The sequence below is a fragment of the Priapulus caudatus genome, unplaced genomic scaffold, assembly GCF_000485595.1.
Source record: "Priapulus caudatus unplaced genomic scaffold, Priapulus_caudatus-5.0.1 Scaffold37, whole genome shotgun sequence".
NCBI lineage: Eukaryota > Metazoa > Priapulida > Priapulimorpha > Priapulimorphida > Priapulidae > Priapulus > Priapulus caudatus.
The window spans coordinates 723442-735522 of NW_014577098.1; the positions used below are offsets into that span (position 1 = coordinate 723442).

General features: G+C 39.5%; 2 protein-coding genes across 3 annotated transcripts in view; one reads left to right on the forward strand and one right to left on the reverse strand.

The window, feature by feature from the left end:
- Positions 1 to 1978, forward strand: part of LOC106818860 (N-alpha-acetyltransferase 38, NatC auxiliary subunit-like) — a 6766-nt gene extending 4788 nt beyond the window's left edge. Inside the window, exons 2-3 of the mRNA XM_014823534.1 lie at positions 570 to 729; positions 1742 to 1978. Coding sequence (XP_014679020.1) covers positions 570 to 729; positions 1742 to 1854 — 273 coding nt within the window. The 3' untranslated portion in view covers positions 1855 to 1978. The remainder of the gene's footprint in view (positions 1 to 569; positions 730 to 1741) is intronic.
- A 41-nt stretch (positions 1979 to 2019) lies between these two features.
- LOC106818841 (protein enhancer of sevenless 2B-like) lies at positions 2020 to 10532 on the reverse strand. 2 transcript variants are annotated; one of them, XM_014823516.1, is made up of 7 exons: positions 10431 to 10532; positions 8380 to 8528; positions 8171 to 8268; positions 7327 to 7449; positions 6530 to 6689; positions 6243 to 6334; positions 2020 to 5786 (listed from the first exon to the last, which is right to left on the reverse strand). In XM_014823516.1, exons 2-7 carry the CDS (start codon positions 8455 to 8457, stop codon positions 5699 to 5701), a joined length of 639 nt encoding a protein of 212 aa, XP_014679002.1. In that variant the 5' UTR covers positions 8458 to 8528; positions 10431 to 10532; the 3' UTR covers positions 2020 to 5698. The 2 variants fall into 2 exon arrangements, with proteins under 2 accessions (XP_014679002.1, XP_014679010.1); XM_014823524.1 differs by lacking the exon at positions 10431 to 10532 and adding an exon at positions 8948 to 8986.
- Between the last annotated feature and the right edge of the window lie 1549 nt (positions 10533 to 12081).

The following is a 12081-nucleotide window of genomic DNA, read 5'->3' on the forward strand; positions in this document are numbered from 1 at the left end:
TCTTTTTGAGGGTAGGGAGTCCAGTCCATTGGATTCCCGTGTTCAAAAGGTAATTTCTACCCCTGGTAGGTATGTGCAACTGCGAATTCAAAAATGGGGGGCTCTGGAACTAATTCAGACGTGAAAATGGGGGTCTCTGGAACTAATGTTTGTTGAATATGGGATGCTCTGGAACTGGCTATGTACGAAAATGGGGGTTGCGTTGCATGCATGCCTTCAAGGCCCGGCTTCAACGTATTCTGAAGTACGATGCACTGGAACGGAAATGTTAAAAACTAGGGTCTCAGGAACGGCAAAAATGTAAGAATGCTCTGGAACGAGATATTCTTAAAAATGCGATGCACTGGAATGGACGTTTAGGGTTGAAAATAGGGGTCTCTCCCACGGCACATACCTACCATGCAATATATATGGAGTGCCCCCCCCCCCCGGGGTGATTACGTGTACTGAGCCAACACAGCCGAGACACTGAGGTTTTCCTCATTGAGGGGTACTTGTAATCGAAAGTGGAGTAAAACCAGGAATTGAGAATACCGAATTAAAAGCTGCACTTTAATTTTTTATTTTAGAGTGAGAAATCTGAGCTACGAACAGTACTGGAGAGCTTTCTAAACAAGACAATGAAAATCAAGATGTCAGATGGACGATCGCTGATAGGATCATTCTTGTGCACAGACAAGGATGCTAACCTCATACTTGGCAACTGTCAGGAGTACATTCACCCTCCAGGTTAGTATATGTAGTATAGTGGTAGTATTAGTATAGGTGGAGTATTCATTTTAATGTCTATGTCTATGGCTATGTTATTACATGCAGTCTGTAACAGCCTGTGAGGCACAGATAAATTTTAAACAGATTTAAGAGATTCTAGCTGCAGTAATGAGCTAATAAATTACCCCAGCATTTTTATATATATATCTCAAGAGTACATAATGGGAGAAGAGTATGACACTGTTTTAACAGCGTTTTGCGTAGTTTTCAACTTGAATTTATTCTATCAATATGTGAATAAATATATTCAAACTTTACCTTGTTTTTGTCTCGGATTCTCCCTTAATCATATGACACCACCAGTTTACCTGAAAATCGTGTTCTTCAAAAAAGTTCTTTGAATACGACACGGTTTCACACAGTTTTCCCAAATGTTTGCATCTTATCGGCCAATGTTGATATGCGGCGGCAGCACCAGGTTGTAACTACGACACGCTGGGGGCTGTTGGGGATATTAGGTAAGCACAGTAACAGCACTTGTTTCGCTTTACTTATCATCAGGAACACGATGGCAACACAGCTAAAATCAGCTGCTAGCTCGCCGTGAGCACACATTTATTTCTAGCATGCTCGAAACGCATTACACACTGAATACAATTCGATGCCTAATATCCCCAACAGCCCCCAGCGTCCCGTCACAGACAATAGAACACTAATCCGATAACAAACATTGGCCGATAAGATGCAAACATTTGGGAAAACTGTGTGAAACCGTGTCGTATTCAAATAACTTTTTTGAAGAACACATGATTTTTAGGTAAACTGGTGGTGTCATATGATTAAGGGAGAATCCGAGACGAAAACAAGGTAAAGTTTGAATATATTTATTCACATATTGATGGAATAAATTCAAGTTGAAAACTACGCAAAACACTGTTAAAACAATGTCATACTCTTCTCCCATTATGTACTCTTGATATAATATTATATATATATATACATATGCACTCATGATACCATTTTGCTGCAGAAATGGAACCAAAGGAAGAGCCACGTACCCTGGGCTTAGCAATGATACCTGGTCACCATATAGTATCAGTGCATTTGGATAAGGTTACAGAAGATGAACCAAGGATACTATAGCCATCTAATGTAAATTTACTCAGTTTGTCTGTAAATAGATTATGTACAAATTGCAAAATGCAAAATTGAAGGCTATTTGAGTTTAATTGTTGACCATCAGTGTTAAAAAACTTGTAAACCTCAATGTACGAGTTGTATGTGTAGTCAAAATGTCAAAGAAGTTTGTTTCTAATAACATAATTTCACATATATTTCACAAAATGCTTCACAAAAGTCACACATTATACAATATGTATGATTCAGTCAGCAACACTTGATCAGATAGTCCTTTGCTGCACTGCTGATTACAGATCACTGAGTAACAGTCTACAGGCTTGACACTTGACTAATATTCACGTCTGAGCCACAACTGAGTTTCATGATGTTGGGATAATACCGTATAGATGGATTTCTATGCCATATTTTCCCCAAGAATATATTTACATTATTTTGTTTTACTAAACCGAAGCAATGCCTTTCACAATTAGACGTCAAAGCAAACGCATAAAAAAAAAATTGCACAAATGCCAAGTAATTTATCAAGTGTGCCTAGGTACTGATACATGGAAAAATCTTTCATCATTAAATACAGAAGACCAGTGGCACAAAACAATGTGATAGCAAATCAAATCAAATGATATTGTCCTCATGCCTGTCCTTTTCAAGTGTTACCCTATAATTCATTTAGATTTTTTAAATAAATAAGTTGTCACATGATTCAAAATGTATCGATTAATTAGAAAAATTTCTTGCTGCTGTTCTATTAATCCTGGAAGTAATAGGCTAGTAATTCTTATCAGTATGTTCGGAAGAAGAACTGAAAACAATTCCACGTCCTCGGAATTACACTGGTATGATGAACATATTCATACATGTGTATATATAATATTTATGAGAACATAAATCATCTGAAACAAGCAATAAGATTAAAAAACCATTTGGTGTTGTAAAACCAAGAAATAAGATCATATAAAAAAGAAGAAAATTGCTAATAAAGCGTAATTTTCTGTCACGGGTGACAAAGGACAAGTAAATGCATGTGATAACCACGGTGACTATAGTAACCAACCCATTATTGAGTACTATATCATCTCTACTTACCATGCCAAGTATTTGCAAATAATGTCAAACTATGCTTAATTGTGCATATTCTAGTTATAATGGAGCTATAGGGCAAAAACTCTGCTGATTTGTCCATGTCTTACAACATGAATACAAATATGTTTAGCTCATCAATCACTAAAAACTAGGAGAGTGGGAGGGCAAGATGTGTACTGTTATACAAATACAATTAGGCTGGTATGAAGGGATAATACAGTACACTCGTAACTGTATTATTACACAGAAATAAACTGTATTTAAATGTGACATCCGCTATGTAATGTAATGTTGCATTCAAGATGACACATTTTGACAGTTTTATAAAGTAACAGAGCTAGTAGTCATGGTAAAATAAATACTGCTATTGCAGAAAAAATAGTTACACTGGGATCATATATTACGTACAAGCATCATGCTTGAAAAAACTACAAATCTCGACAACTTAAACAAATATATGTACATCAAACATAAACTATATATGTATATCTACCACCATGCTAGCAACTGAGTTTACATTACATATCATCATCTTATCTTTGACGTCATGAACTTACGTACGTGTGCACATGTACATACATAGGTTCACGTTATCATTTTATAGTACATGAGACATTCCAAAATGGCAGTTTTCCCCCCGAAAAACTCAAAAAGTACCAACTAATAAATATAGATCTTGTGCAAACGACTAAACCTTTTCCCTAACAACTTCCAATACCATGTAAACCATGTTGGTTCTCAGAGGGTTAATAAGGACCATTCAATTTGTATAGGCACTCATTGAACGGCAGGAACATGAATGCGTCCAATTTATCATTATCTTGTGGGCCTAATTTGCCAAACACCACGTTACACAATATGGCAGAGCATATGTACTATACCTCGTAAAAAATTTATCAACGTTGTTCTTTGAAAACACTGACAAGTAAGAATACTCATTGCAGGCAAACAGCAACTTGTTTCAATATCAATGACATATTCTTGAAGGGCTCACTAAATAGTATGTTACAACCAAGTAAAAACAAGTAGTATAACATCAGTGGAATAAGCTATACTTGTATGATATCTTGATGATGACTGCATTAGCAATACATAATTGAATACTTTAGCTACAAATACCAAATAAGCAGTCCTGATATGGGTTAGGTAGATGTAGTTATACCAGTGAAAATAGGACAACCATTCAAAAATTATCAAAAAAACAAAAAAAATACAGATAGGCATTGACATTGGTAATATTATAGCAGACAGACTGATATCTGGCATAAACAAAAAACAAGATTGCTTGTCCTGATGAAGTCTTACATTAATAATCTGTAACTTTCGATACTGTCCCCCCCCCCAACCCTTTTTAATCAACTTCCTTATTTCGGAGCTACCAGGGTAATACTACCAAGGCCTGTCCACTTGATGGTATTTTGATACTACAACTATTATCAGTAATTATGTCATTTAGTATGACGTACAAGTCAAAGTTGTATTTTATAAACTGCACGTGTGCATGCACATTACCTGCTACTATGCCTGCGTTGGTATATAGTTAAATATACATGTCCAACAAAACAAATGATAAAATTTCCCAAGCAATGCTGTTTGATATGGAGACACAGTCTAAACCATGAGTAGCTGTTCCCACAAAGAAATTACTATGCAGGCAACATGGCAACCTATAATAGGTATAATAACTAAGTAGTGCTAGATAAAGTCAACAATGAGCACACTGTGAACGACTTGGCATTTCCTGAAAGAAAGAATGAAAATTGACGCATGACACGGTGACCTTTCAACATTCATTTTTGAATGTATATTTCCTTTAACATAGGGGCATACCACATACCATCGCCTGTTCACATTGCAGGGTCACCATTTGCCCCATGATATCGCATGCTGCCTCAATTTTAACACAGGTTTATATGGCATGACTTAATATCATGTCCACATTAGTCCGTGAATCCGAGGTACAGACTGTAGTCAAGCCAGGTTGCTTTTGTATGCTTGTAATTGTAAACTCAATAGAATTTTTGGGGAGTGTGACTGCATTAGAAAATTGGGAAGGCAAACGTATACATTGTCCCTTTAAATAACCTATATCTCATATTCTAGTTCCCTGTATAGCTTATTCGTTTCTTGAGATATCACACACAATGGACAATAACCACAATGACGACAGCACTATCCTTGCTTAGGTCTTCATCTCATCATCAGAAATGACAACCAAAATATACTATTCACTGATGGGAGTACTAACCTCCCTCTCAGGGTGGAGATAGCATGTATAATAATGACTTGTGATCTCAAGTGTCATCATACTCTTAAACTTGACAAGAGCTTACGAGCTCGCATTCACCTCGAAGGAGATCGCTCAATGTGCTGCTTGAGATACGATATCTACCCAAGAACTGCTATTTTCCTCCTGAAGCAGAGCGGGTGTGTGTGTGTGTGTGAGCCTACGTCGGAGCAGGCCGGAATGAGTAACTCGCGCAGCTTTGGGAGAAAACACAAGAGGTCGGGTCAGCGTCGTGTCGCGAAGCACGCACGAGTGACACTCGCGTCGCCGCAAGATTCGCCTGATCTCGAGTTTGAGTGCCTTCGCCGCTGCTGCCGCTGCCGTCGCAGTACCAACGGTAGTACAACTCACGGAATGTGTTCTGTTCGGACGATCGCAATCCGTGACGCGCGCTGGCTCCCGGCATGCGTGTCGATCGTAAGATGGCAAAGCCATCCCCGCTGCCATCGCTGGATATACAAGAGAGATCTGTGAGTGTGGCTAGCCGAACCAGGAGACGTAGTTACTCGGAAAGAGGCCGTGTCTCTCCTGTGAACCTATGTATCCTCTCCACCAGTTGTGATCGGACCTAGAGATGCGCAAAACGTCTAGCTTTGATTTGCATTCCAGACTTACGCAACATGTGCATCACAGTTTTATCGACTCGTTGCAACTTGCACATAAACATCAATCGAAATTAAGCACAAAACCAATCCGTTTTTAATGATCATGAGATTTCAGCCACCTGTTCAATTCAATTTGTGTACCTTGTAACGTCCGGTTAAAAACTTGGTGGACAATCTCTTGTACGAAGCAAATTTTATCGCCTTTTAGTCTAGATAGACATTATCTCATTTTCTCAGAATTTACAAGGACGAAACACAAAAATAGCCGATTTTCAGGACTTTTCAGACATGGGAAACAGCACGTTAAAATTTCGTAACTTTTTGTGCAGGTTTTTAAGGACCTGTACAAACTATGATGCATGTGTGCTCATACGTGTCTGTCTGCACGTATGTGTGTACACATGCACGTGGGCTAATACCTATCTGTCACACTGATGACCTCGCCCTTCTTGAAACTCATCTCATCTTGCTCTTGAGCGTCAAAGTCGAAATTCGCATCTGCCTTCGGTAGCTACAAGAAGAAAGTGTTTGTATACGAGTGACGAAACGATCGCAAACTCTCGTGACTTCCGGATGCCTTATTTATACATTCCAAAAGAATGTTCATTCACACAATAGCAGCATTAACGATTTAACATGGTTTAACGACGATCCCCATTAGGAGTCCATCTTAAGAGAGTATATTTTCACGTGCCGCAACCTTTACCTCCACCATGTCCTTGAGCAGGATCGTCTGCGTTCGACTCACAGACGATGTTCTATGATACTCCACCAGCTCATTCAGAGTATTGAACTTGACAACCCAGAGGAAGTACTTGCCGACGGAATCACGCAGTATCTTAAAGTGCTGCACTCCGTCAGGGCACCTGTAGAAGCGCGCAGGTAGGAGCAATGGATATAATGTACAGGTAGAAAGAAGGTATGCAATGCACAGGTAGAAACAATGTTTGCAAATGTACAAGTATAAACAGTGTATGCAATGCATGGGTAGAAAGAAGGTATGCAATGCACAGGTGGGAACAAAATATGAAAATATGCAACGTACAGGTAGAATTTCAGAAACAAGGTACGTAATGTACAGGTAGAAACAAAGTATGCATGATACACCTGGAAACCAAGTGCAAAAATGCAATCACTGCTGAAAATGAGAATATTTGATCCATGCAACATTTTGTACAGCTATAGATTCACCTAACAACTCATGTGTATGTTGGTGGGTTGAACAGAGCAACACTAAACTTTATGCAATATTTTGTGCATGTTATATTAGCATACAACACACATATCTATTGCGAGCCTTACCATGAAAACATCTCCACTACGCTAAATAGAAGTAGTACATTATATATATATATATATATATAATATATATATATATATATATATATATATATATATATATATATATATATATATATATATATATATATATATGTATATATATAATATATATATATTATCATGGCATTATACGTTCACATGGACCACAGCAGCACTGCTTACCTTACGGAGAGAGAGAAATCTCCTGGCGTACTCTCGCTATCGCGGATGAGAAAAATGCCTTCCATCACCTGCTGGCCGAGAACTTTGGCAGCATCGGCGCGACTCATCTTGCCGAAATACCAGCTACAAGCAAGCCGATAGTTAACAATTAACAAACAGGGCGCGAAATTAGCACCGGCCCACCGGCATATGCTGGCAAATTATTTGGAGGGCCGGTAACATTGGCAAAACACAGGCGCTCCGAGTGGGTGGTTTCAGCCGTGTTAGCGAGTACCTACAGGCTACATTATTGTTTTACCTGAAGGATATCATGCCATAATTTATCAACATTTTACAAATTTGAATTCGAGAACGCAAGCGTGAAACATGACACTGATTTTACAAACAAAATTTGTGAGGGCTGGTAAATTATGGTGAGGACTGATAAAAAATTGCTGTTACCAGCCCTCTGGGCCAGTGCAAAAAAGCTGAATTTCGTGCCTTGATAAAGAAAACCAGTCATTCACAATCGCAAAAAATGGCGCACACTAATAACAAAAACAGGGTTAAATAAAGAGCTAGGGAATATATATTATATAATGTCAGAGCGTGAATATTTTCTTCCAGTTATAACTGTAGACCACATGTAGAATTACTAATGGACACACCAGCACTGCATTAAACAGCAAGCACATAGTCATAATAAATCATTACAATATTTGTAGAATACCATCTTCACGGTGGCACGTGAATGATAACACATTAGCAATCATCTGCAACTGATCACATACTAAATTATTATGCTGTCTGATGCAGCTTATTTTAGGCAGGTGATCTACACAAGTAGCTGGGCTTGAGCACTTACTCATGAGATTTCATTTCAATGTAGTTCCTGGGAACGAAACCTTCACGACCGTCTACTTCTGCCCTATACCAGTTTTCATCCTCATCTTTACTCAGAACCTGAAGCCAAGAATGCTCTATGATTAAAACTTGCACCGAGAACTAGCTACAAAAAGAGATTCTAACGTAAGAAATGCGAGACGCGCCCCAGGAGCAACAACAGACACATACCTTAATGACGGCTCCCTGCTTAAAGCTAAGTTCATCAGCTGCAGTTGCCTGAAAATCGTGCTTTGCCATGGCTTCCATGATCTTGTCGGGTACGCACACAGGCGAACCCACTCCCGGCCAGCACGTAGAGGATTGCTAGTGCCCTCAACCTGAGATCATTCATGCAATACTCAAGCATTAGTAGGTAAGTATCAGTACAATTATGGCTGCTCAATACATGCACTTTGTGCCATGTCTAACCAACTAGTAGATGTAGCAGATGGTGGTTGCCACCTTCTTTTTTAACCCAAGTCAGATACATTATGTTGCAAGAAGTTACTGTTGAGTAATTGTCAAGAGTGACAGATCGACGTAAATTAATTTTATGCATTTTTTTTCCACAACTGAACACCATTAGAATGGCAGGGCACATAAAACCAGTAAGATATAATGACAGTCACACTGCATACTATTCACAGGCATTATACTTTTGTGGCCATGCTTGTAGACATCGTAAAATACTTTTGTTTTGATTGTTATGGACCTAATTGTTGTACCACGGGCTGCAAATTACGTACAACGTCCTTACCCTCCATCACCGGTATTTCACTGGTCACAGACATACAATGATATAATACCCTTGTGCCAGAACGAATATATAGAGCTGCAGTACAAGTTGCACATTGCTGGCAACTGTCGAAACTAGTAAACTGTGCACTGAAAATTTATTTGTCAGGTGACTATCTGAGCCTGAGGCAATGACTGTCAGTGACAGTGTCAATGTAAAACCATGATACACACATCATGTATTTGTGAGTAAAACTAATACACAATTAAATGATTAAAATGATAATATTGTGTCTGTGTGAAGAACCTGCTGGTAGTTCAAAAGGCATCTGCAAACATGACTCGGTGACTGTAAACAGTAAAGGCTACTACTAGTACTACAGTAGAGGCTGTCAACTATAACATGGTTAGTCGGTCTGCCTAGTAATAAAATCAAGGCCGTGGCTACGCGACCGGTTCCGGACAAGGAGCCGCTAGGCTACGCGCCCAGACATCCTTCTCACACAGTGATCTTGCAACACGTACACGCATGATTGCGCAACGGTAGTCTCTTCTGATTGCCGAGTGTGTGTGTGTGTGCGACAGAGAGAGAGGGAATGTGTATGTGTGTGTGTGCGCGCACGTGTGTGTGTGTGTGCGACAGAGAGAGAGGAGAGAGAGAGAGAGAGACGAGAGAGAGAGGACCGAAGAGAGAGGACGATAGAGAGGAGGAGAGAGAGAGAGAGAGAGAGAGAGAGAGAGAGAGAGAGACGAGAGACGAGAACGAGAGAAGAGAGAGAGCAGAGAGAGAGCAGAGAGAGAGATAGAGAGAGAGAGAAGGACAGAGACGATGAGAAGAGAAGCGATGAGAGAGAGAGACGAGAGGACGAGAGAGATGAGAGACGAGAGCAGAGAGAGAGAGAAGCAAGGATCGGAGGAGAGCGAAGAGAGGAGAGAGAGGAGATGAGAGAGAGAGAGGTACGGTGCTAGAGGCCAGCGGGATTCTCGCTGTGTGTTCGAGAGACCGACCAGAGCTGTGCGGTGGGCAGAGCGACACCTGCTGTTGTGAAGAAAGACGAGAGCGACGAGAGGACGGCATGACAAGGATGAGACGCTTAGACGGCAGCAGTGTCATATAGGGCCTATTGTATATTTTTGGCAATCAGCAGAGCGTCCGTGCGCAATCATGCGTGTAGCGAGTTCGCGCGATCACTGTAGGGAGTGGATGTCCCTGGATGCGTGGCCTGGAGGCTAGGGCGGACCGCCCTTCGACGCGTAGCCCACTGCGTTTAAAATCAAATAGCCTAATTTGAGCCGGAGCTGAACATCAGTGATCACAAGTTCAGACACAACATCTGACAACATCATACATGTTAGTCTTGCTGTTATATTATCTTACTCCTGATAATATCACTAGACGTTTCCGATGTTATAAGTAGAAAGGATTCGCCATAAATGTGCAGGTTCAGTAACGTAGTCGATATTTCATAAATGTTTAAAATACTTAAATATTGCAGAAAACTTACGGGAATGAGACGAAACGGCCATATCATAAACATGTGCGCTTTTGTTTTAAAATCGGGGCTTTTCGTTCCGTGGAAAAGGCAGGGCGCTGTAATCGCAGAATCCCGGTGTCACGCAGTGGTGTCACTAACGTAAATGATTACCGCTCCTGTCGTAACGCGCCGCCTAGGGCCTACTTCGCTAGAGCCTCCCACAGCTGGAGGGCGACTCGCTCAGTGTAGCGGATGCGCAGCCAAGCGTAACATGAACGACTTGGTATTATCACAGGTTATGGGTCACGGGCAGAAGTGTTTATGTTTTATGTTGCGTTTTATGTTTTAGATGCAGGCAGCAATAATGCAATAATGCAATAATACAGGCAGCAATATACAGCAGATAAATATAAATTTATTGAGACATAGTAATTAATAAAAATAATAATTATTATAGTTGAGACATAGTAATTAATAAAAATAATTATTATTATAACTAATACGTTACTAATAATTATTATATTTATAAATTATACTATTTATAGTAAATAATTATGGTACTAGAGTAGTAATAATATTAATAATAATATAATGTAGATTGTAGTAGTACTTGTTGTGTTAGTGATTACACCATTGGTTAACGCGTGTTCAAGTGTTAAAGGGAGAGTTTACTCTAGGTTCTAGGGTTATTTTCAGCTAATTTAGGTTATAATTACGGCTACATAAAAACTTTCATGCGTTCAATCACATGAGAAATATTTTTTTTTAATGTTTTAAAACTAACGACTACAGTTTGATTACAACGACGGTGGCGTCACTCAAAGCGCACGATCTGATAAGTTGCGCAAAACCACTTTCTAGCCAAGGGCTACAGACCGAGGGTGTTTCTTATTTATTAATTTAAAAGCAAAAGAATTGTAATATCTTATAAACGACATATAGTTTCAGTTATAATATGGATAAATTTGCTCTAAAATGAATATCGTTCATGAATAGCATTTAGGTATAAATATAATTGCACTTTTGTGATTAGCCCTCGGTCTGTAACGTGCAAAATAAATTGTCAAATACGCAACTTTTTTTGGGGGTGGCAGCACGGTCGCGGGTGTCATGGCGCGGGTTCAAATTTCGTAGCGGTGATGTGTAATTAATTATAACAATTAAATTAGGTATCTGGTAACAAATACGTGTGGGTACAGTTGTATGCAGTAAAATCCTAGAGGCTACTGTCCCTTTAACATATAGCTAGTGACGGTGGCTCCTGCTACCACACTGCCGTATATAAGCGCTGCACGTGAGGCAGTCGCTCTCTCGACATCATGTAAGCAAGCCACACTGACGTGCGAATAAACAGCTCATAAGTTGCTCACAATCCTATACGTTTCTATAACGCAACAGTACTAATAGTAATTATAAGAGTAATAATACTAATAGTGTGTTTGATTATACAAAAACGCCAGAGTGAAATGAAACAAAGTAATTTATATTTTATTTATACAATGAATAAATTCATTTACAGTTATAAGAATAACATAGGCTGAGAATAACTAATCTGGGGCAGAGTCATGAGATTATCATTAGTAGATTATCATGGGATTATCATTATTATAATTTATTATTAGTAGGAGTAGGGGGCAGGAGGAGGAGGAGGAGGGGAGAAGGTGTTGGAGTAGGGGGAGGA